This window comes from Falco biarmicus, chromosome 1 (genome assembly GCF_023638135.1).
Source record: "Falco biarmicus isolate bFalBia1 chromosome 1, bFalBia1.pri, whole genome shotgun sequence".
Taxonomy (NCBI): Eukaryota; Metazoa; Chordata; class Aves; order Falconiformes; family Falconidae; genus Falco; species Falco biarmicus.
The window spans coordinates 55,892,061-55,913,881 of record NC_079288.1 but is presented as its reverse complement, the minus strand read 5'-3'; the positions used below and the strand labels follow the sequence as shown (position 1 = coordinate 55,913,881).

At 41.7% G+C, this 21,821-nt stretch overlaps 1 protein-coding gene and 2 long non-coding RNA genes across 4 annotated transcripts; 2 read left to right on the top strand and 1 right to left on the bottom strand.

Annotated features, from left to right (window-relative positions):
* Positions 1 to 276: 276 nt before the first annotated feature.
* On the bottom strand, positions 277 to 12,401 carry LOC130143948 (uncharacterized). 2 transcript variants are annotated; one of them, XR_008819935.1, is made up of 4 exons: positions 10,268 to 10,349; positions 8,609 to 8,662; positions 858 to 912; positions 277 to 475 (listed from the first exon to the last, which is right to left on the bottom strand). It is a non-coding gene; the product is annotated as an uncharacterized LOC130143948 (long non-coding RNA). The 2 variants fall into 2 exon arrangements; XR_008819938.1 differs by lacking the exon at positions 10,268 to 10,349 and adding an exon at positions 11,554 to 12,401 and having other exon boundaries at positions 277 to 912.
* LOC130143942 (uncharacterized) lies at positions 2,602 to 7,209 on the top strand. Its single transcript, XR_008819934.1, has 3 exons — positions 2,602 to 2,983; positions 3,926 to 5,008; positions 5,453 to 7,209. It is a non-coding gene; the product is annotated as an uncharacterized LOC130143942 (long non-coding RNA).
* Positions 10,337 to 21,421, top strand: LOC130143920 (alcohol dehydrogenase class-3). Its single transcript, XM_056326876.1, has 9 exons — positions 10,337 to 10,483; positions 13,672 to 13,773; positions 14,721 to 14,862; positions 15,463 to 15,550; positions 16,351 to 16,570; positions 17,130 to 17,390; positions 18,125 to 18,260; positions 19,144 to 19,282; positions 21,150 to 21,421. The coding sequence occupies exons 1-9, from the start codon at positions 10,472 to 10,474 to the stop codon at positions 21,172 to 21,174; spliced, it is 1,125 nt and encodes a 374-aa protein (XP_056182851.1). The 5' UTR covers positions 10,337 to 10,471; the 3' UTR covers positions 21,175 to 21,421.
* The last annotated feature ends 400 nt before the right edge of the window (positions 21,422 to 21,821 follow it).

Below are 21,821 nucleotides of genomic sequence, written 5' to 3'. Positions count from 1 at the left end.
TAACACTTTCAAACACTTTCAAGAATTCCATATAAAATTGCTGTGGTGGTGTTCTGCTTTGTGATAATTCAACATTGAATTATCTCTTGAAAGTACAAATCAGAGCTTGCAGGCACTCACGTGCATGGTAGCTCGGTAGAAGAGCCCATGATGTAAGAGGACTTGTGTGCTAATGATGACTGACTTGTTTATGTCAGCAGAAAGAGTCATGGAGTTGCACAGCTAGGTTAATGATTTGATGCTAAGTTTACCAAGAGATTAGACTTTAACAGAAGATCCTTAATTGCTGAATTTATTATACATACACGTGTTTAATATCCAGATTTCAGTATTTGTTCCTATGGGGTTACCTGTGCAGTCAGATCTGAAGATTTTTTCAGCAACATAAAAACTTTTTTCAGGTGCAATTCAGTTGGAGAGTCCTGATCTCTTCCCAAGGCAGGTTGTGTGTGAACCAACAGTGTGAACCGGATCACTATTCAAAATAGAATGAGAGGGGATTTAATTCCACTTAATTGATCTCATCTGTAGTAACATGGATTCAGCAGAAACAAGAGCGTAATAATATCTCAATTCTCAGAGTATTCTAACAAAATGTTTTCTGTGGAGGCCAAGCTAGTTTATTGTACCAGCTAAGGTACGTTTAACTCATGACTTAAACAGAAGCCAAAGAAGGCCTGTTTAAACCTAGCTTGAGGACAGAAAGGAGTATGGAGAGGTAAAGTATCCTCCATATGCCAGATACATGTTTTTTCCAAGGCATTCCTTACTTCATGAATGGTAGACAATATAACAACAGTATTCAAAGTAGAAGAAAAAAAAAAACCCATAGAGCTAGGGAATAAAGTACAACAAACCTCCTCACTTCTGTCCTCTTCAGGATCACGCAAAGCCCATTTTTGTTGTTGTAATCTGCAAAGCATAGTAAACACCTGCTGATAGTATCTTTATTAGGATAGTTGCTGGGGTCCAAAACAATAAACCTGTTATAAAATGTCTCTAATAAGAATGATTTAATGCAGCCATCTAGTGGTGTCTTCACATGAAGGAATTGGAGAATGAAAAATAGTTCATACTATCCTACAGTATTTCTCCCTGCAGATCTCCATCCACACTCAGCTGAAGATTAATTTGTTTGTATGATTGCGCAGCTCTGGACAGCATGTTTCTGACAGACCTTCCCACTGGCTCCCTGACTCTGAGGTAATCCAGGTGGGTTCAGGGCCACCCACAGCAGTGCCATGCGAGCCTCCATTTAGGAGCTTTCCTGTGAACAAGCAGGGTCTACCACTTCCCATCAGAGCATGATCTGCCCCTTAGCACATGACGACACTATGAAAAAGCCGCAGAAGTGATGAAAAAGTAAATAATTTCCCAAGAGACAAACTTGTCTGACAAAGCACAAGTGTTTCCTCAGACCTTAAACTAGGTCAGTGTTTATTGAACATCACTTGGCTTCACATATACCTCAACACTCCCGTGTTTCTGCTCTCCTGCCACATCCCACCACCCAGCAAGTCCACCAGGAAACAGCACAGGTGAGTTGTATAGCTCCAGCATCATGTGCTCCAGCATGCAGAGACATGGCTCTGGCAGCTCTATTTTTACATGCTTGTAAGATCACCCTCCCTGACCATGCATCACAGGCAAGTGGTTGTTCCCACACAGCATAATCCCCTCTACTGCTTCTAGGTTATCAAATGGAGAGCACGGACCCCAGTGACAAAACCCACTGTGCTACACAGATAATTGGGAGACAGCCCAATGTTTTGTTGAAGGCCTGTCAGATATCTTCAGGTGCTCAGGACACATGAAAAAAGTGTTTTGCTTGCAAGACACATAAATCATACCACATGTCATGATAGATTTCTTGTTTTTTTAAATGCAGCAGGCAGACCAGGCTGAATACTGAAAACTTTAAAAACTTTCTTCTAAAAATCCTTATTCCTGGGACATTACACATCACCAGTGCTTGCAGTCCGATGGAGGGTACCAAAGGTGCTCAAAAAAGCTATTAAAAAGGAAAACTTTCCTGGGAAAAACTGTTTAACATCCCTGGGCACCTGAAATACAGATCACAATGATCCAGAAGTGCATGGCCACTCTAGTGCCAGGTGTTCACCTCTATTACAGGAGCACAGCAGCATGGCCATGATCATATAGAAGCTGGACTTGACCAGCAGCAGCAGGGCTGGGGTACAGGCTGCCCAGCAGCACTTCCACATGGCTGGAAGCACTGACACACCACAGGGCCACCGTGTCCCAGACAAGAGCTCAGACAGCTGCTGGGGCATAGCACTGCTGCCAGTCTGCATCAGTGAAGCTAAAGATGGGCTCGGGGATTTTGGAGCTGGGCGTTCAGCCTGCCAACAGCAAGTGCTGCTGACCTCCTCCCCCACCACATGAAACAGGGCTGAGATACTGTCATGGTTTAAGCCCAGCCAGAAACTAAGTACCACGCTCGCTCACTCTTACCCACACACATACCCGGCCCTGTGGGATGGGAAGGAGAATCAGATAAAGGTAAAACTCATGGGCTGAGACAAGAACAATTCAGTAATTAAAGTTTTTTAAAAAAAGTAGTAATAATAATAACAACAACAACAATAATAATTGTAAATTGTAATGAAGATGAGAGGGAAAGGGAGAAATAAAACCCAAGGGAAAACAAGTGAGACACAATACAATCCACCCACTGGCCAATTCCCAGACAGTTCCTGAGTAGTGATAGGTGGCTCCTGGCCAACTACACCCAGTGTATATACTGAACGTTACAAAAGTGATTTATCCCTTATTCTTCTAGGAACCTCAGAAATTAAACTTACAACTCAGAAAATCTGCAAATCTTCTAATAGAAAATAAGAGTAAAAAAATGATGCATGCTTCAAGAATCTAAATCTAATTCTAAATAATCTTTGGTATCCAGGAAAGAGAAACACAGAAATTGGGAAAGATACAAAAGGAAAAGCAGAAGCAAAAAAGGGTATGTATTCTTTTTAAAACATAGATTCCTTCATGACACTGTTTCAGCAGTTAGTATACCTAGTAGAGGCTTGCAATTTCTGATAGTGATATAAGGCTCTCCTGTTTGTCTCTCAGTTTCTCAAAACACTGAATAAAAAAGATGCAATAAAGCATTCAGAGTCACAGTTTATTAGGAGTCACATACCTGAATACAACAACAAAGGAATTTTTTATTTTCAGAGTGTAACTGGATGTGTAACAGCATTTAATGTATTAAATATCCTGTCTCCAGGATATTACTGAAGCTGTTTGGGTGTCATCAAGCAAAAACTAAACTATGTGATACCTAAAATCAACAAATACAAAAAGCTTTATAATTTTGACTCCTTACAAATCAGCTATTTGTGGAGTAACACTTGACTGCTAATACAGCAATGAAGGTATCCTGACGAAACACTGACTTTTAATCAAAACTCATAGCAAAGACAACCGAAAAATAACCACCAGCACAGATCTGGCGTTTAACTAGTAATAGGTATGGTGTTTTTCTTCTGTTCAGCAGGTGTCCCTCAAAACCAAAGGATTGTTGAGGCACATTTCATGCAGTATCCAGAGTATTCAGCTTATTACTATTACTGTATCAGTATATTAGTGCTTAGCGTGGTGGGTATATTTAACCTGGAAAGATACAGAATACTCAGCATCAATTAGGTACTTGAGAGATGTTTTATATTAATTTCCTGTACTCATGAAACATCCATCAATTGGATGTAACAGTTTTTGTGAAATGTGTATGTGTCTGGTAATACAAAAAAGCATCAGAAAAGAAAGTGTGACCACTGGCTTGAAAACTAAAGTAGGGAATCAAGCAGAAAATCAGGCAGGTGTCTAATCTTGGATAAAATAGTTTTTTCTTGTAACCTGATTTATTAATTCAATTCAGTTTGTTCACTGTTAACAGAACTTGGTTTTATGGATTTCATTTCGGGTTGGAAGACCATGGAGAGTGTACCAAAGCTGTTATCTGACTATATGGCAAAGAAATTTTATTTGCATGTCCTGGTGTCATATACATTGCTATTTGACAAAAATCAATCATGGTTTTTTAATCTTATGGTTTCAGGAAAGGGTTAAGTTACCAAAAAATCAAATCTTCCTTATACTGTTCATGAGGCTCATTTAATATATTTTATTATATATAAATTATAATATATAAAGAATAATACTGTTAATTTAATCATAGAAGCTGAATATTGCCCTGCCTTATGAGTCATGCATTTAAAAAGAAAATGAAAAAAAAAAGACACATCTTCAAATGCTCCAAGAAAACCTCATTCCTGCTGCTAATTCATATGTAAAACTGAAAATTAACATGCAGTCAATGAGGCTATTTCCACAGCTTTAGGTACCCAGTGCTGAGCCTTTATGAAGAAAGTGTACGCGCAATGAAGTCTGTGTTCCACTTTCAAACTGAAGTATGTGTCTGGGCTTTTAGGCAACAGTAAGCGAGTTTCAAGATGAGTTAGCCTACAGAACCTAGGGCTTTGTACATCTGCACTCCACCTGACTGCAGGAACTTTGAGCAAATTTCTACCTTGCTGCAAAAGTTTCATTACTTAATTATATAACCATCATAAACTGACAGGACAGAGCAATAAAATTTTCAGCTTATGTAATAGGAACTGCATAGGATTGGAGCAGACCCAAGAAGCATGGGGTGGGAGAATCATTTAACAGGTTACAAAGATCTCTATTGAAGGATGTTTGAAAGTACTTTGTCTTCACAAATATTTTTGTCATACTCTTCTTTAGTGCGACTATCTGTGTCAAGGACAATTTAGCAAAGAGCAAGGGAAGAAAACTTTGACAAATTTCTCCTCAGCATGAGGACAGTTTTTATGGGGATACAAAAAAGCTACTGAGCCAACCGATCAAACTATCACTTTCACAGCCTGGCAAAGGCCAGAAATACTACTAAATTGATGAACAAGCCACAGCAATGAGGTTGCCCAAAGCTCTAATGAAACAGGAATGTCTAAAGACAGTAAGTGAATACTATACATATCCAAGCTCCATATATCAATTTTTTGTGTTTGTGGGTTGGGCTTTTTTCTGAAGTTTAAACCAAACTTTTACATGGTTGATTTTCTTTGTTGCAGCAATCAAACTGTCCTCATTTTCTAAGGATTGATCTTAAATTTTTGAAGACTCTCAATTGAATTTAAGCTATATTTTTGGCTGGTCTCATTATTTAACAAATTGATTTAATATCTAATATTTAATAATATGTATTAAAACTTAATATGTTTTTAAGAAAGTGCAGCTCACACAAATATGGAATGGTTAGCACTGAAATGTAATAAGGGATGGTAATTAGCAGTATATTATTTGAATCATATTGTACAAAGCAGTAGAAAGCTTTGTTGTTATCCTGTAATGTTTATACACACATTTTGCAAATGCTGTCGTGCTTTTAATGTATTTCCAGCACCAAGTCCCACAGAATATTACAGCGCAACTGTGCAAAACCTTCCCCAGCGAACAGGATTACCACTGTGAACAGGTTATTCTGCTCAACAGACCCTTCTTTGAGTGCTGAACATTGAACCCATAAGACTGTAATGCCTTTTGCCCTCTTTTGAGTAACTTATTCCAATCCACAGCCCTTTGAACTTCTGGAAACCCCTCAGCACCATCAGCAATTACACAGCACGTCATGAATGCACAAATTAGTTATCAAAGATTAGCAAATACCATCATGTCTGCCAATTTGCTGTAACTTCTGCACACAGAACTTTTTGCCCTGCTATAAAGGTTACCCATAATTCTCTTAAATACTTTTAAAGCATAAACAAATAAAACTGAAGGTGATAACTCCAAAATAACTCATTAAATGTTTTAATTGAGTTCTCGCACTTCCCTACCAAGAAAACACTACAAGAAGTTCCTCCCAATACACGTTTCCCTAACACCACATGTACATCTGCACAGCCTTAATTTTGTAGCAGTGACAAGTCTCAAAAAAAGTAATGAATTAGCCTAGCAACTCTGTAATAAATATAAACACATATATAGATTTCTGCAGGTTTGGGACAAAAAAAACCCAATTGCTTTTTTTAAAAAAATCTAAACCTACACGAAGCAAAATTCGATTGCTATAAAATAACTCTGCCTTAAGTCAATTGCAGCTTGCACTTTACCGATTATTTTAAACTGTTGCTACGTAAAAAGGCGTGGAAGCACTTCTGAGTAGTGACGAGTTCTGTCATTGTAGCAGTGCCACCCAGTGGTTACCTGTCCACTACTTCCTATGCATACTGCCCATCAGCTTCTGAACATGCTGCGGGAGTTGAATTTCTGCACAGCTCCAGCAGCTGCCTGCAGCAGACACCTGTGGCCGAGGTTTGCCCTGTGAGGTTGTCCACAGAACGTTCTGCCATCCTCACTGCTAAGTTCTTTGACCAGCTGCAACCTGCCAAGCACCAGTGGAGAGCTGTTCAGCTGCCCTTTCCTTGAGCCAGTGAATGTGTTACTGCTAACTTTCCAGTAACTTGGAGATTCTCTTGCCCCTTTGATAGCAATCACTAACTGGGCAGGACTTCAAATTTCAGCAGATAATTGGAGAGCTCATCAAATTCTGCTCGATTCCTAAAACATCACTGGTTTCACTGCTGACCAAATAACTATGTTTGAAAGATGAGCAAAGACATTTATACATACCAGAAGAACATGCTGTCAAGTGCCAAGCAAGGAGGTGCCAGCATAACCCTTCCACCACTTGTATCTTTAAAATTTCCTAGCTTTGTTCATTTACTATTAATTTATTAGAATCAGCACATAAAACATCAGCTTTTTGTGTTTTATTCAATTTTCAATGAAAGCAAATAAGTGAGCATATTTAACCACAAATCTCCCCAAATTACTTATTTCCATATCTAAAATACTAAAAAGCTTTCACTATCCCAGCCTCATGTGTCTCTATTGCAAAACTGTCATGGACACTTTCATACTTATTTTAAATACAACTAATTAACATAAGCCTTTGTTTTGAAAAGTTATTTTATTTTCATATACTTTAGAATTATGCAAGGATTAATTAGTGAATATTAGGGTTAATTAGTGAAGTTGTTGCTCAGATTTTTCCTTTGGAACCAACCGTTTCTTGAAATACTGAAGAATATTTTAAATATATTTGTATTTACAAAATTAGAATATTTTAATTGACTAAGAACTATCCAAAGAAATATCAACCAGCTTTGAACAATTTAAATGAAATAAATTGAGTTTTAAAATATTTCCATTTTTCAACTAGCTATATTTGTACTTTAAAAAATAAATTTATGCCAATTTGAAGACAGACAAGGATTTCTAGTATTTTAACTGCTACTCAATTATTATCCTCCAGTACTTCATAGGAAACAAACCATAATTCAAAAGGATGGTTTTGAGAGCAGCACCCCACAAAAAGTGCTACACTTAAGCATCACAGCTGAAATCTGTGCACAGGTTATCCCAGGCTTAGTGGGATTCTTCTAGGGAAATATATCTATCAAACCCACTTAAATTACACTGGTTTTATTCAGGAAATTGTATTAACGGAGGAAAAATTACCTTTGGGTCAATCTAGCATCATTTCTGTTTGGGGAAAATAAATGTCTGTGTGAACACATTTCAGTTTTGCCTGTGGGTAGGCATATCAGTCCTCTGCAGCCTCCCTGTGCCTCATCAATCTGTTCACCAGTGTGTGTGGTTGCAGCCAGCAGTTACAGCACCAAGCCACCACCTCCTAGTTTTGATGGCGGCATATGGCCAGCTTCTGCAATTGGTACTCAGACTGCCCTGGGATGAACATCCTGGCAGATCACTTGCATATACTTTCAGCATATACATATAAGCTGAAAGAGGATAGGTTTAGGTTAGATATTAGGAAGAAATTCTTTACTGTGAGGGTGGTAAGGCACCGGAAGAGGCTGCCCAGGAGCAGCTGTGGATGCCTCATCCCTGGAAGTGTTCAGGGCCAGGTTGGATGCAGCTTTGAGCAACCTGGTCTACTAGAAGATGCCCCTGGCTCGGTCTTTAAGGTCCCTTCCAACCCAAACCATTCTATGATTCTATAATATAATTGCTGCCAAGCTTGAAAGTGACTACTTGCCCTACATCTTCTTGTACTTCAAAATCAAATTAAGGTACAGAAACCCCTCACTAAAAATTAATGCCTCCAGGATGGACACAATAATACAATTTAAAATAAAAAGAAGTTTTTTAAAAACCAAAAGTAATACAGATCCGAAACAGGTTTTTTGGGCTTTATCCCCACTTGCCACACAGAACAGAGAACATCCTCCAAGCCAAAACATGATTGTAAGGCCTCACTCCCACATGGCTCACAATGCTTCCATGCTCTCCTCTTTTCTCAATCCAAACTGATGCTCCTGATTAGCACATTAACATCTGCTAGAACAGCAGCAAAACGAACCCAATGTAAAAACCACAGTAGCACTAGGAGCCCTCACCTATAGAACTTATATATATAAACCTGAAACACGCATGACAAAGCATAGATACTTCAGTCAAGAGCACAGTGCAGTAAGTTGATTTACTCGCATAGTAATGAGAATAGGAAGAAAATTGCAAAACCACTTACCATATCCAGGGGCTTCCAATAGTACACAGCAACATTGGAGGCAGCATCAGAAAACTGCAAGGGAAGGAAAAATTAAAAAAAGATAATTGGACAATTTGCTTTGGACAAATTGGACAAATTGAAATTGGACAATGAGCATTAAGGAGTTATGATTTATGTGTCTGTGCTTTTGCCTACTAGAGTCAGTACCAACAGTTTCCAGAATACCAAAGATACTAACAAAAGCAGAGCACCTGCAGACTTCAGCTAAGCAGAAAAATGTTTGGAGGCTTTTTGGAAGCACTGACAAACCAGACATGACCAAGATCATGAAATCCACACAAGGGGCTGGCAGAGCTGAGTTTAACTACGGAAATGGACAAGACCTGCTTTGATTTCAACAACAAAGTTTTAGTGGTGGCCAGTGAACACAAACTGAGGTAACTAGTGGAAAGGCTCAAGAAAGCCATGGGGAGACACATCCTTTCGTTCCTTCTCAACGCCTTTCACCATATGTGAAAACTATACAGCACTCTTACTGTCCAAATTACCTTTTAGGAAGGTTTCAGCTTTCCTGAGCCTACAGATTTATTTTTTTATTTTAGTTATGTTATTAAACGTTATGCTACTTTTATATTATTTATTAAATGCTATAGTTGTTTATGTTGTGTTATTAAAGTTTGTTTTTCCCCAAGCTGGTGCTGTTGTCTAACTGTGGTACTCACTTAGCTTGTTAAGCTTGTCACTGGAAAATAAAAATTCCATTTCTTACTGAGGGGGACTTAGTTACACCCAACCATTCCCCAAGCACCAGCATCTCACGTAAAATCCCAACAGCCCATGGCATAACTGTTCTGTTCTAAGACCTGGTCTTACACAACCATGTCTGCAGACCTCACAAGAAGCCCTTCCTACCCTGCCTGGAGTGAGATTCTTCAGAAAAATGAAACAACAGCGTGAACAGGTTAATGATCCCAACTGGTAGCAACAGACCCTTTGCTTCAAAGGCCGCAGGATGGGATCTCAAGGGCCCAGCCAAAACTTCGTTTCACTGCAGGTCCCTTACCCTACACTGGAACAGGTCTGCCTTCACACAGTTTGAAGCACGCTGCTGCCCAGTAAAGCCACCACCACTACAGTTTAGCCAGCCAAGTATAGATTCAGGTGTGAAGCACCCACACTGGAGACATGAGGCCAGCCCCCATCAGTGTCCAGGTGAGACAGAAGGCACCAAGTACCTCTGGCTGGCCACAAGACAGGCTCTACCCGCAGAGGCAACATACAACGCTCCACCAAAGGGTTCAATTCCATCCTTTTCCTCAGGAAGGACACTGGATAGCCCAGTGATCAGTGGCCTAGACCCATGTGCCAGGCCATCGTGTCTGCTCCCTCACCAGCAGAAGTGTGTACATCTGCCTGCCAGACCGACAGGGTCATGTTCTAACAGGTTAATGCCGCCCCCAGAAGCCACCACACGACATGACACACCCCACACACCCCCCACACCACCCACACACCCTCCCTCCCTCCCTCCCTCCCACACCACACACACCACACCACCACCACACCAACACCACCACACCAACACCCCAACACCACCACCACACCAACACCACCACCACACCAACACCACCAACACACTGACGCGAGTTCCCTCACAAATAGCCACACCCCCCGTACCGGGGTCCGCAAGGAGAGAACTGCGGCAGGGGGCTCGCGCGCCGCCTCACAGCGCCTACCCGCCCCGCCCCGCTCGATCCCGCGGCGCAGCGCGCATGCGCGGCGCAGGAGGCGGCGGCAGCTGAGGCGCAGCGGCTGCCGTTCGCGCAGCTGATCCCGCTCCCGCCGCTTTCCCCTTCTGCCGGGTAGCGGTGGCCGCGCGCCATGGCGAGCGGGGTGAGGCGGCGCGCGCGCGCGCGAACGCGTGTGGGCTCCGTGGGGACGCGCGCGGCGGGGTGCTGCCGCCCGGGGCGCGCGGAGGGGCCCGCGCGGCGCCTGCAGCCCCCGCGCGTGGGAGGCTGAGGCGGGTGGGCCCGGGTCGCGCGCCGGTCAGCAGGCGGGGGCGGCTTTCCCGGGCCGGGGCTGCGGGTCCGCGCGGGGTGGTCGCTCCCGTCCGAACGCCGCCGTGCGCGCGCCTGTGCGCGGGGGCGGCCCGGCCCGGTCCGGCCTGGCGCCTCCGGGTCCCCGCGCGGCGCGGACCAGGCGCGCGGCACGCGTGGGCGTCGCTGGTGGCGCGTGGGGGGCCGGTGCTGTACTTGCCGCGCTAGGAGCGAAAGCGCACGCTGCAGCCAGCCCCGCGTGCTCTCCCGCTGCTCGCTGAGCGGGAGCAGCAGCGGACGCGGCTGGGAAGGAGCCGCCGCGCAGCGCGGGCGATCCGCGGGGCCGCAGCCGCGCCGCTCCGTTTCTGGCACAGCTGGGCCCGCTTGCCCTGTAGGCCGTGGCCCGGCAGCTTGCCGCGCTGCTGCGGGAGCGGGGCGAGGACCCGCACCTCCTCCGTGCCGCCGCAGTTACCGCGCAGCTGCTGATGCGGCCCGGGGCCGGCCGGGCGGCCGCGTCCGCCCAGGCGGTGGGAGCTGCGCGGGCCGGCGGGGCAGCCCCTGTCACTGCCGAACGCCACCGCCTGTGGAGGGGGACAGCGAGAGCGTGCGGACCGACAGGCGACTCCGCAGTCGCGATCCTGTGCTAATGTAATAACAGAGAAAACGAAGAATGGGTGAAGGTTGAGGTGGGTTTTTTTTCCAGTTGTTGGTTTTAGGGTTTCCAGCAGCGGGACAGCAGCAAGTTTGACTGCTGGAGAGCCCGAATTGGGGGCTGACCTGATGCCCTTGCTGAGTGGCCCAGGGACCCTCAGGGCTGTGTGGCCTAACTGCACCTTCAAAAGCCAGCTTGTTTAACAGTTTCTGAATCGGGAGATACTATCTCAAAATATGCTTCCAGATGCTAGTTTTGGGAAGATCAGAACTTACCCCATATGGAGACTTTTCTCCCCCCTTTAATCCTGTGCTTAGCTAAGCTTGTAGAAATTCAGATTTTAGGAATGCGCAGTCTCCTGTGCAAGAACAAGTGATTGCGTCAGAGAAGGGTGAGGTATGGTTTACGAACCAGTAAACTATTTACTGAATGATGGCCCCTCTTGCATTTTATGCCTTGAATTTAGATTTTCTGGCAAAATTTTTGGTGCATTTAGAGATTATGACCACATTCAGTGCATTTTTATATTATTTATCCTTGTAATAAAATGCAGGGCAAGGGGAATTCACCATTTTAGGCTAAGGGTATTTCTATCCAATATATGCTCCTGCCAGCTGTAGGATTGGGTACCTGTTTTCTGTTTAGGTTGGCAGCATTTATTTTAGCAAGTTTAAGCCAAGGTAAACGCCCGCAGTTTTGCTATTACAGGTACAGCGAGGGTGTTGGCTGGCTCTGGCAAAGTCCAATACAATTTACTGTACAACAAAAATACTACAGAAGGTCCTAAACTACCCATTATTTCCTTCTATACATACAAGAGAGAAATCATACCAGGCAAGGTGAACATGTGATCTTGGTGCTGTTACCTCTTGCAGGCGGTGAAATTTCAAGAAGACTGGATGACTGTATGTCTGCCTTTCAATGATTCTACAGCAACACAACAGCTAGTTTGAATGCACAAAATGTCATTTTCTTGTATCAGTTTGTAGTGTATGCTATTAAATGCTTCATATTTCCAATAGTCATAGGAAGGGCTTAGACCAGGGGTCCTCAAACCATGGCCCACGGGCCAGATACAACCCCCCAGGGTCCTCAGTCAGGCCCCCGGTATTTACAGAGCTCCCCCGCCGGGGGTTGGGGGGGGAAACCAAGCAGCCACAGGTGGCTGCCTGCCACTTCATCCATGCGCTGGTCCCCTGTTTAAAAAGTTAGAGGACCGCTGGCTTAGACCTTGTTTATATGGAAGAGAATCAGTGCATGTCTTCTGGTATAACTGAACTCCAAAATACATGGATGCTGTTCTGGAGTAGGTTGTGAAGGGATCTGTTCTGAAGCAGTCTCGTCTGTCACACCTTTCCTCAGGTTTTAAGCTCTGGAAATTGATTTCACAACTCATATGTGTCTCCTGCAGGAAGCTATTGAGTACCACATTTGTTGAAATATGTACCTGTCAGAAAGCAAAATCCAGATTATCTGATACCCAGCTATCCTGAAGGACAGACTCAGATACTGACATCTAATTGTACTCCAGATGCTTGCACCCTTGCAGCACCTGAAGCTGCTCTGGATTGTATGGCTATAATGCCTGCTGATTTCCTTAGTCACTTGCGCGTATGTACCTGTTGACAAGATTAGATTTACAGACCGACAGATCCTGCCCTGTCATCCAGGTTCTGCACTGTTTGGCTTGAAAAGCTTCTTGGGATATATAGATGTAGTAGCTGCGGAGCAGGGTTTGTCAGGGTGCTGAGGGCAGTGAATGAAGACTTGCTAACAGTAATCCACAGAATCTCTGCCAAAGTGTTAGTGCACAATAACTTGTTGACAGTAACCATATAGCAAAGTCTGTCTGGTCCCTGTGCATCACTGGAGGGGTTTGCCTTTCAGCTTCATGTACATGTTTCTCCTTGCCAAAATCATACTTGGAAGCCATCCTAAGGAACAAGGAATTCACTCTTGATGTGGCTTTCAGACCCTTATGTGACCTCCAGTTTGCTGATTTTTTTTTTTTAACTTTGAATGTTCTGCTCAAGGAACACATCTCAAATAAATGCCAGTCCGTTATTTTAAACCACCATATTTATTATGCAATTTTCCATTCCTATTGCTTATTTCACTGCAGTATTTGAGTATCCTAAGCAGTCCTGGGTTTATTATGTTTTTTGCTCAGTAAGAGAATTGCATCCAAATTTCAGATCTTGGTTTACTCATTATTGTTTAGCTTCCTGAAAGCAAATGTAGGGCAATTAAGCCTTTGTGTTGAAATTATAAATTTCAGATCTGGGATTCTTTCCAAAAGCCAGTAGTGTTTCTGTCATTTTCTCACTTGGCTGAACAAGAATTACTTGAAATGAACCACACAACAGATGTCCTCTTTTTTTGTTGTCGTTTAGGTTATTAAATGCAAGGCTGCTGTTGCCTGGGAGGCAGGTAAACCTCTCTCTCTGGAGGAGGTGGAGGTTGCTCCACCAAAAGCTCATGAAGTTCGTATCAAGGTAATTAAATCAATCATTAGCTGTGTGCATTGTATTTTGGGAGGCAAAGTACCAAAGCTGGACAGTTTGTTTACCAACAGCAGAAATGTTGAATGGATAGCATTAGTTCATTAGTATCTTAGCTGGCTTTACAAAGAAGAAAATTATGGTATTTAGATCTTCTGTTTATGAAAAACACTCAATTTTTAATGGTCTCACTTCACAGTCTGGTGTAAAGATCATGGCTAGTCTTGGGGATCAATTCCAGTTGTTACAGACTAAGCCCCCACACAATATCTGAAGTAGGAACACCTTTGATCTTACTTGAAGGGTAGCAGCTTGTGAGCTGTTGCAGCTGTGTAACATGCTGGATTTTACTTCAGTCAGGCTGTAAGTTACTAGCTGCTGAGCCATGATTGGTCTTTTGGATTCCACATACCCAGGTTTCTGATTTGATTAGGACTTTCCAGTAGCCTGTATCTGCCAAAAATACACATGAAGGTGAAATTTGTCTCTGTGGAAAGGGTCTCTGCATGGTGTTTTAATACTTAAACTGGATTTATGCGGCACTGAGAGTTGTGTGCACTGTCTCTGGTCATTTTACCATTGAGAAACTAACTTACATCAAATCTGAGATGCCAACCTACTTTGAGACAACTTGAAGTACTGATTTCAAGCTTTAGGAAACCAGAGGTCATATTTTACCCATTTCAGCATCAGAATTTAGTTGATGGAAGTGAGAAAAGACGTACTATCACGACTTTACTTTTTCAAAGTAAGAAGAAGTGCCTTGCCTTGGCACCCCTGTGCCTTGCCAGGAGTGAAAGGACGTTGGCCATATCACAAATGCTGCCGGGCTGGCAGATTTGTCCCAGCAATTGCTCTGAATTTCTGACCAAAGGGAAACATTTAGATCTGTGCTTCTGTTCTGTTCTTCAAGATGCCTCAGATTATATATTTCTTCACAGATAATTGCCACTGCTGTCTGTCACACTGATGCCTATACTCTGAGTGGTGCTGATCCTGAAGGATGTTTCCCTGTGATCTTGGGTCATGAAGGAGCAGGAATTGTAGACAGTGTTGGGGAAGGAGTAACAAAAGTAAAGCCGGGTAAGAAAATTATCTTACAAGTTTTCTGCCTTCATTAAAAGTGTTATTTTACTACAAGGTCAACTGCTAGATTGGGCCACTGAGATGCTATATTGCAGGAGTCAATGTAATGTCTTATTCTGGGGTGTAATACTGTATAGATTTGTCTGTGAGATACAACACTAATCTAATCAATGTGCTCTTGGTTTAATGCTTGAAGGAGCCTAGCATGCTGATTTATTACTTGAAATTAGATCAGTATAATTAGAATGGCTTTGTTTTGGTGGTGGCTTTTTTTTCAACTGATAGTTGTTACTTGTTGCTATAATTAAAGGGCTTTAAAATGTTTAATGATGTTGTTCACTGTTGATTTGGGGTGGTTTTGTTTTACAGTAACATTCCTATTTGTTCTGGAATGATGAATTTCTGATTGGCTGTCTGCTCAGACATGAAGAAAGTGTTTTATCTAGCACTCTATAAACAATGCTACTCTATACCTTAAACATGTTTTAATACACAAAGGTTTTAAGTGAACACAGGCTCACATAAAAGCCATGAAAATTGAGTAACTTAATGCCTTACTTGACTTGATAATGAGCCACAGATTATTTTTTTTCTTAGGGGACACCGTTATCCCTCTATACATCCCCCAGTGTGGAGAGTGCAAGTTCTGTAAGAATCCTAAAACAAATCTATGCCAGAAGATAAGGTCCGTATGCTTTTTATTTTGACACACAGTATAGTATTTGTTCAGTGTATACCTGTTCTGGTTATCAAAAGTAATTGACAGGAGCTGTCTTTGAAGAATAAATCTCTTGATGCATCATTTAATGACTTGGAAAGTACATTTTTTAGGGAGTCAGTTACATGTTACTTTCCCTTATTCCTTAAAGTTTCTTTTCTTTTTCCCCGTAAATAAATCTGTTTCTCAGTTTTCATGTGTGTGAAGGTGTGAACTGCTAGCTTGTGTCCACAGCTTTGAAAACATAAATGCTCTGACTCCATATTTAATCCATACTTAAGGGCAGCACTTCAGGGAATTTAGCTTTTGGGAGTCAGTACCGAAGCTGTCAAGTGACACAGAGTTATGCCAAAAGCTCTTTTTTCCTCAACACCTGCTTCCAGCTAAATTTCCAACTCCCATTCTGAAAAAAAATCTCCTAAACCTAAAAAAACCCCTGGTGACATAATTGGCAGGCACTATTAAAGGGAATTGTACTGAAGGAGGCGAAGATGGGGTTGTAGTGGCACAGGCAGCTGGCACTGGTAGCCAACAAGGTCAATGTGTTGATAAACTCCCATTTCTTTCAGTGCTTCTATGAAGGAATTAACAGCATAAAGTTTTAGGAGTTTAGCATTTGATTTCTTGGAACTCCTGGGTTTATTGGAATGAATAAAAAATAATGGTGCAAGTGTGCAACTGCATCTCTGTGCTACTTAATGGATACTGTCTGGTGAGAGTATTTTATGTTTAAGACTGACTGACTGTACTTTCCTTTTTGCCTTAAGAATTACTCAAGGGAGAGGACTCATGCCTGATGGTACCAGCAGGTTCACCTGCAAAGGAAAGCAGCTTTACCACTTCATGGGGACTAGCACCTTCTCAGAGTATACTGTCGTGGCTGACATCTCAGTAGCCAAGATAGATGCTGCAGCACCTCTCGATAAAGTGTGCCTGCTGGGTTGTGGCATCTCTACTGGCTATGGGGCTGCTGTTAACACTGCTAAGGTAAAGGTTGTGGTTGCCTCTGGCTTTTATCTGCAACTACATCTGCACCAAAGTATACATGTAGCTTAGGGACTAGGTTGGGACTGTAAACATGATGTACAAAATTTCTGTTTCTTCTTCCTCTTCAACTGATGAAGTTTAGCAAAGAATTTCTGACTTCATTGTAAAGGCCTGATGCCCTTTAGAGGAAGTCCAGGAAGAAGGTTCTGCATCCCTTTTGATATCAGCTATGTAGAAATTACTTTTCCAATTCATCTTAATCTTGCTGCAAGTTATTCCGATAGTTTGAAGCTCAGGGTGAGACAGAGCTGCTAGGTGAGTGTGTATGAGTCTAGGGCAGGTTAGAGGAGTTGAGTCTTTGGGCAAAAATAAAAGCTTATTACCTAAGGAGGTTTTGGATGAAAGTTCTGTATAGTTTCCCTTATCTAAGTGATAAAGTCTCGTAGCCATATATATTTACCTTCATGTTTCCTTCATTACAGACTTCTTAACTTGTGTTTCTGACTCATGTGGAAGGATGAATTTTCTGTGTTGCTTATGGCTTCTTTCTTATTCCTAGGTGGAACCTGGCTCTACATGTGCTGTCTTTGGTTTAGGAGGAGTTGGGCTGGCAGTTATTATGGGCTGCAAAATAGCAGGAGCATCCCGTATCATTGGCATCGATCTTAACAAGGATAAGTATGCCAAAGCCAAAGAGTTTGGAGCTACTGAGTGCATTAGCCCTCAAGACTTCAAGAAGCCCATACAGGAGGTGCTGGTTGAGATGACCAGTGGTGGTGTAGACTATTCATTTGAGTGCATTGGTAATGTTGGAGTCATGGTGAGTGTTTGTGTTGACAGTAGTATGTAGAGGGAGGGGATAGCTAGCTGTCATTTAAAACAACTAAGCTGAATAGCACAATGAGCTGCTTTCTTGTTACAGAAAACATGCCATACTAATTTATTTATAGTTTAAATAGTAAAAAGACCAGTTTACATCCCAGTCCTCATGTAATGAAAGCAGATGCTACTTCTTAGGTTGAAAATGACACTTGTAATTTTCAGACTTATCCTTACCAGGAGTTCTTTGAAATCCAGAGTTCCCATATGTTGATGGTTTAAAAATTAACAAAACCCACATAAAATATATTGTACAACAAATAGGAAAATCTCAAGGAGTGCTCAGTATTTCCCCAATTCCTCAAATACTGAATTTAACCTTTGGAAATGCAGAAGTATTACTGAATGAAAGGCTAGGTTTTCAGGAATCACAACAGTATTCCTAACTGTCAGTAACATGGTCTCTTATTACAGTTTATCCCAACTCCCAGTGGGAATTCAGAGTGACTTCTCTGAAAGCCAGACAGGATATAAAAAGAGAAAAGTGAATCTTTAACAGTGTAAGAAAGTCTGAACCAGTGGAAAATTTAACATAATTTTCAGTGTATTTATTGTACCTTACATACTAATGTGGTGATTCATTAAATACTGGGAAAAGGAAGTGCAACCTGTACCAGTATATGCAGCATAAATGTTAACAATAAATGTTCTGCTTTGTCCTATCCATCTGTGAAGAGGGCTGCCTTGGAAGCCTGCCACAAAGGCTGGGGTGTCAGTGTGATAGTTGGAGTAGCTGCTGCTGGTCAGGAGATCTCCACACGGCCATTCCAGCTAGTAACTGGGCGGACTTGGAAAGGGACTGCGTTTGGAGGTAACTTTTTTTTGGTATGGGTATAAAAATAACTTACTGTGGGTTAAAGCTAGGAAAAACACACTGCCTTGGTTTTGCTTGTGCAAGGAATATACTACTGACAGGCTATTAGTAATTGCTGTGTTGAGTTTTAAGATAAAGACTTAAAATCTGATTCCTATAGACAGGCTATAAAAAAACACATAGGTATGGTATCTCACATACTTTGAAGAGAGAATATAACTATGCTATATAGTACTAAAAGAATGGTACAGAGGGACTGCTTTATCACAAAATAAAGCCTTGGTTCAGTTTGGTCCAGTGAAAGGACCCAGTCTTTGGGGAGATGGGAACTCGCATAAACATGTTTGTGTTGCTTAATCACTAAGTAAATCATGGGTCTAACATAGGAATGTGCTATAAAGAGCTTTAAAATAAAAAGCAACAAGTGCTTGATACTAATTCTTTTGCTGTCAAACCAAAACCATATTGAGACTTGTACAGCTACTGACAACTTGGGGATTCACTAATTGCTGAAGTTCGTAAAGTGTCCAGACGTGATGTTGTTATTACACTGCCCTTTCTCCAAGGAATACAGAACTTAGTTGGGTCATAAAGACACATAGAGGGGTTGATACAGATGCCTCATATGTGCTTTTCCTGGGTGAGGGCTGCTGTTGTGTTGAATGCCGCAATACCTAGTGAAAGGTTAGTGGACTTACGTGTTTGGATAATGTGTACTCTTCCAAACCTAGCAGGCCTCTTGCATTCCTTGCTCAGTGCCTGCCTAGAGCAGGAGTGACAAACAGGTCTCAGTTCATTTTCATATTTATCACCCAAGTGCCCGTCTAAGGGCTGTATTTTTTTCTTTCTGTTTTCCAAATGCATGCTTTCTATTTTTCAGGCTGGAAGAGCGTAGACAATGTACCGAAACTGGTGACTGACTACATGTCCAAAAAGATCAAGGTTGATGAATTTGTGACTCACACTCTGCCTTTTGACAAAATTAATGAGGCTTTTGAGCTGATGCATACAGGAAAGAGGTAATCCATCATAATACTGAATGGTGTAGAAGATGAGACACTGTCAAAATACAGGTTCCCTGCTCACTGTCACGTTTTAAACAGGGAGCATAAAGGCTGACATACACCATGCACATTCATTCTGAGATAAGCAAATACATTTTCTCTGTGGTTCTAGGCATATGCCAAAACACAGGCAGAGTAAAAAGCAAGCAATAATGTGTAAAGGAAATACACAAGTATGTAAAGCTCATAAAGGGGACAAGCCAGTCATAGACTTCCAACATTGCTGAAACATTCTTCCTCAGAAAAAGAAATGCAGAGACTGAAGGAGAGTTCACATTAATACATTTTTACAAGTCATTAAGCTATTAGTCTATTTTAATTAAATAGTAGATTTCAGTATATTTTCTAACTATTTAGGATAGATTACCAGCACAATCACTTGGAATGATCTACTAATACGCTATATTTTAAATATTTTTTTCTAGTTTGAACTGCGGTAGAACATTCATATGGTGGGTTTGTACTAAACGTACAGCAGTTTCTGGCTTTATTAAGATAAATGTAAGTTTGGACTGTTACATGCTGCAGACTTGGGCTACGCTGTATTAAACTTCCCAGCAAGGCCCAACTCCACTGCATATTGAAGTGACTCTTATTTGCTGGTAAAAAAAGAAACCAAGCTGCTGGATGTGTGATGAGCCTTGATGCCCTTATAGCAGTATAGTTTGCAAGTAGTGATCAACCTGCAATGCTTTTGCAAAGTAGGATATTGTTACAGAGGATATATTGGGTGATCCTTGTAGAGCCCTGTACAGATACAGGCATGGATGTGCTTTAGGGAAAATGGGGATACTGTGGCAGAACTTCTGTCTGCAGCTTAAAATCTAATGCACACAAGGGGAAAAGACTAGACACTTTTAGCCTGAGATGTGTTAAAACTTGTCCTACTGTGTCTTTTCAAGAGCAGGCCTCTTTTAAATGAGTATTTTAATGAGATGCTCTGTAATTTGTTGGAAATTCAGAGACTCTTAATGAGATAGCTACCAGTGTCTCTAAGAGCAGAAACCCAGCTTATTTACAAGATTAGGTCACATACTTTCTAAGAATGTTTTAAATGAAGGAAGAATCAACAGGTGTACAAGAGGAAAAACTGGAGGGTTGTTCTAGTGGAAATCTTTTCCTGCATGTTTGCACTAATGCAGGCAACTGTTTATCCATAGTTAGGTTCATCTGCAGGTGGATAAACAGCAGCATTATCTCAAGAAACCAGCATGGTGTTTCTAACTTTCTCAAAAGTAATAACTTTACCTGCTTTATCTCATATATAGTCCTGTTTTGGGTAAGCCTGTTATCAGTAACTGCATTTTGTACTTTTTACAATTGGAAACACTTCATCTATGTAAATTTCATCCAGCGGTTGATCCCATTTCCCAGTTACAAACTTCTGTATCATTTCAGTACTTTATTCCTAGATAAGCATACCCTATGAAACAATGTTACTTACTTACTAACAATTAAGTTAACAATGTAAGTTACTTAGAATTCTCCAAGTAGCCAAAAGAGGGAATGCCTGTAAATGTTAATGTTACTGATCCACATTCTTGGCTAGCTACTCAAAACCGGCAGGTAGTTTGAAAAAGCTTCCATTTTGAGTATATCTTATTGGAGGAGAGACTAAAAAATCCCAAAGATAACAAGCATTACTAATCCATTTTAAACCAGTATTTTTAATAAATATTAAGAGGCATAAGCATAACTTCATTCTTACAAAAGACAGAAGTTAAGTTGAATCATGTCTTGGCAATGAAAGAGAGGGGACAGAAGGGGGGAAAATGGACTTACTGGTAACTTTTTTCTTTTTCTCTTTCTTTTCTGTTTTAAGCATTCGAACTGTACTAAAGCTTTAGAGTCAAATGTGGACCTTCCAATTGGCCAGCAGCATGGTAACTGTCCTTTTATAATGGAATTTCTGATAGAAAGTAGAATGAAGCAAATGGAAACTCACCGGAACTAGGAAGATGATGTATTTTAGGGTGAGCATTCTGAATAACAAAAAAATTGGTAACCACTGAATAGAGCTACATAATTAGCATGGGTTGTGGAACTTACAGTGCCTAATTCAGTTAATCTACTTAATAAATGCTTATTTCTAAACACGGTGTTGGAATTATTGAGCATTAAGACTGTGACTGCTGTATCTTACTGTTTTCCTCTAGTGATTTTGGGGTATGTGCGTACATGACAGAGGAATATTCTTCAGTCAATAGGAAATTATGTGGGATTCATTACTCTAGGCAGCTACACAAAGTACAGCTGGGTTGAGAAGCAGCATTGATGGGCTGAACTGTACTGAGAGTGGCAAGAACTCCAACTCCACCTGCCAAGCTTCTGAGGCTATTGTAGGACTACAAAGGATGTACCATCTAGCTGTCCCTTAAAGCTAGTTAACTGTAGAGCAGAGTGTAGTTGGATATATGACCTAAACATCCAGGTGTACCTGCGTTCACTTAGGAAGTTCAAATTCTGCCTTGTTTCCTGTTTGGCTCATTATTGT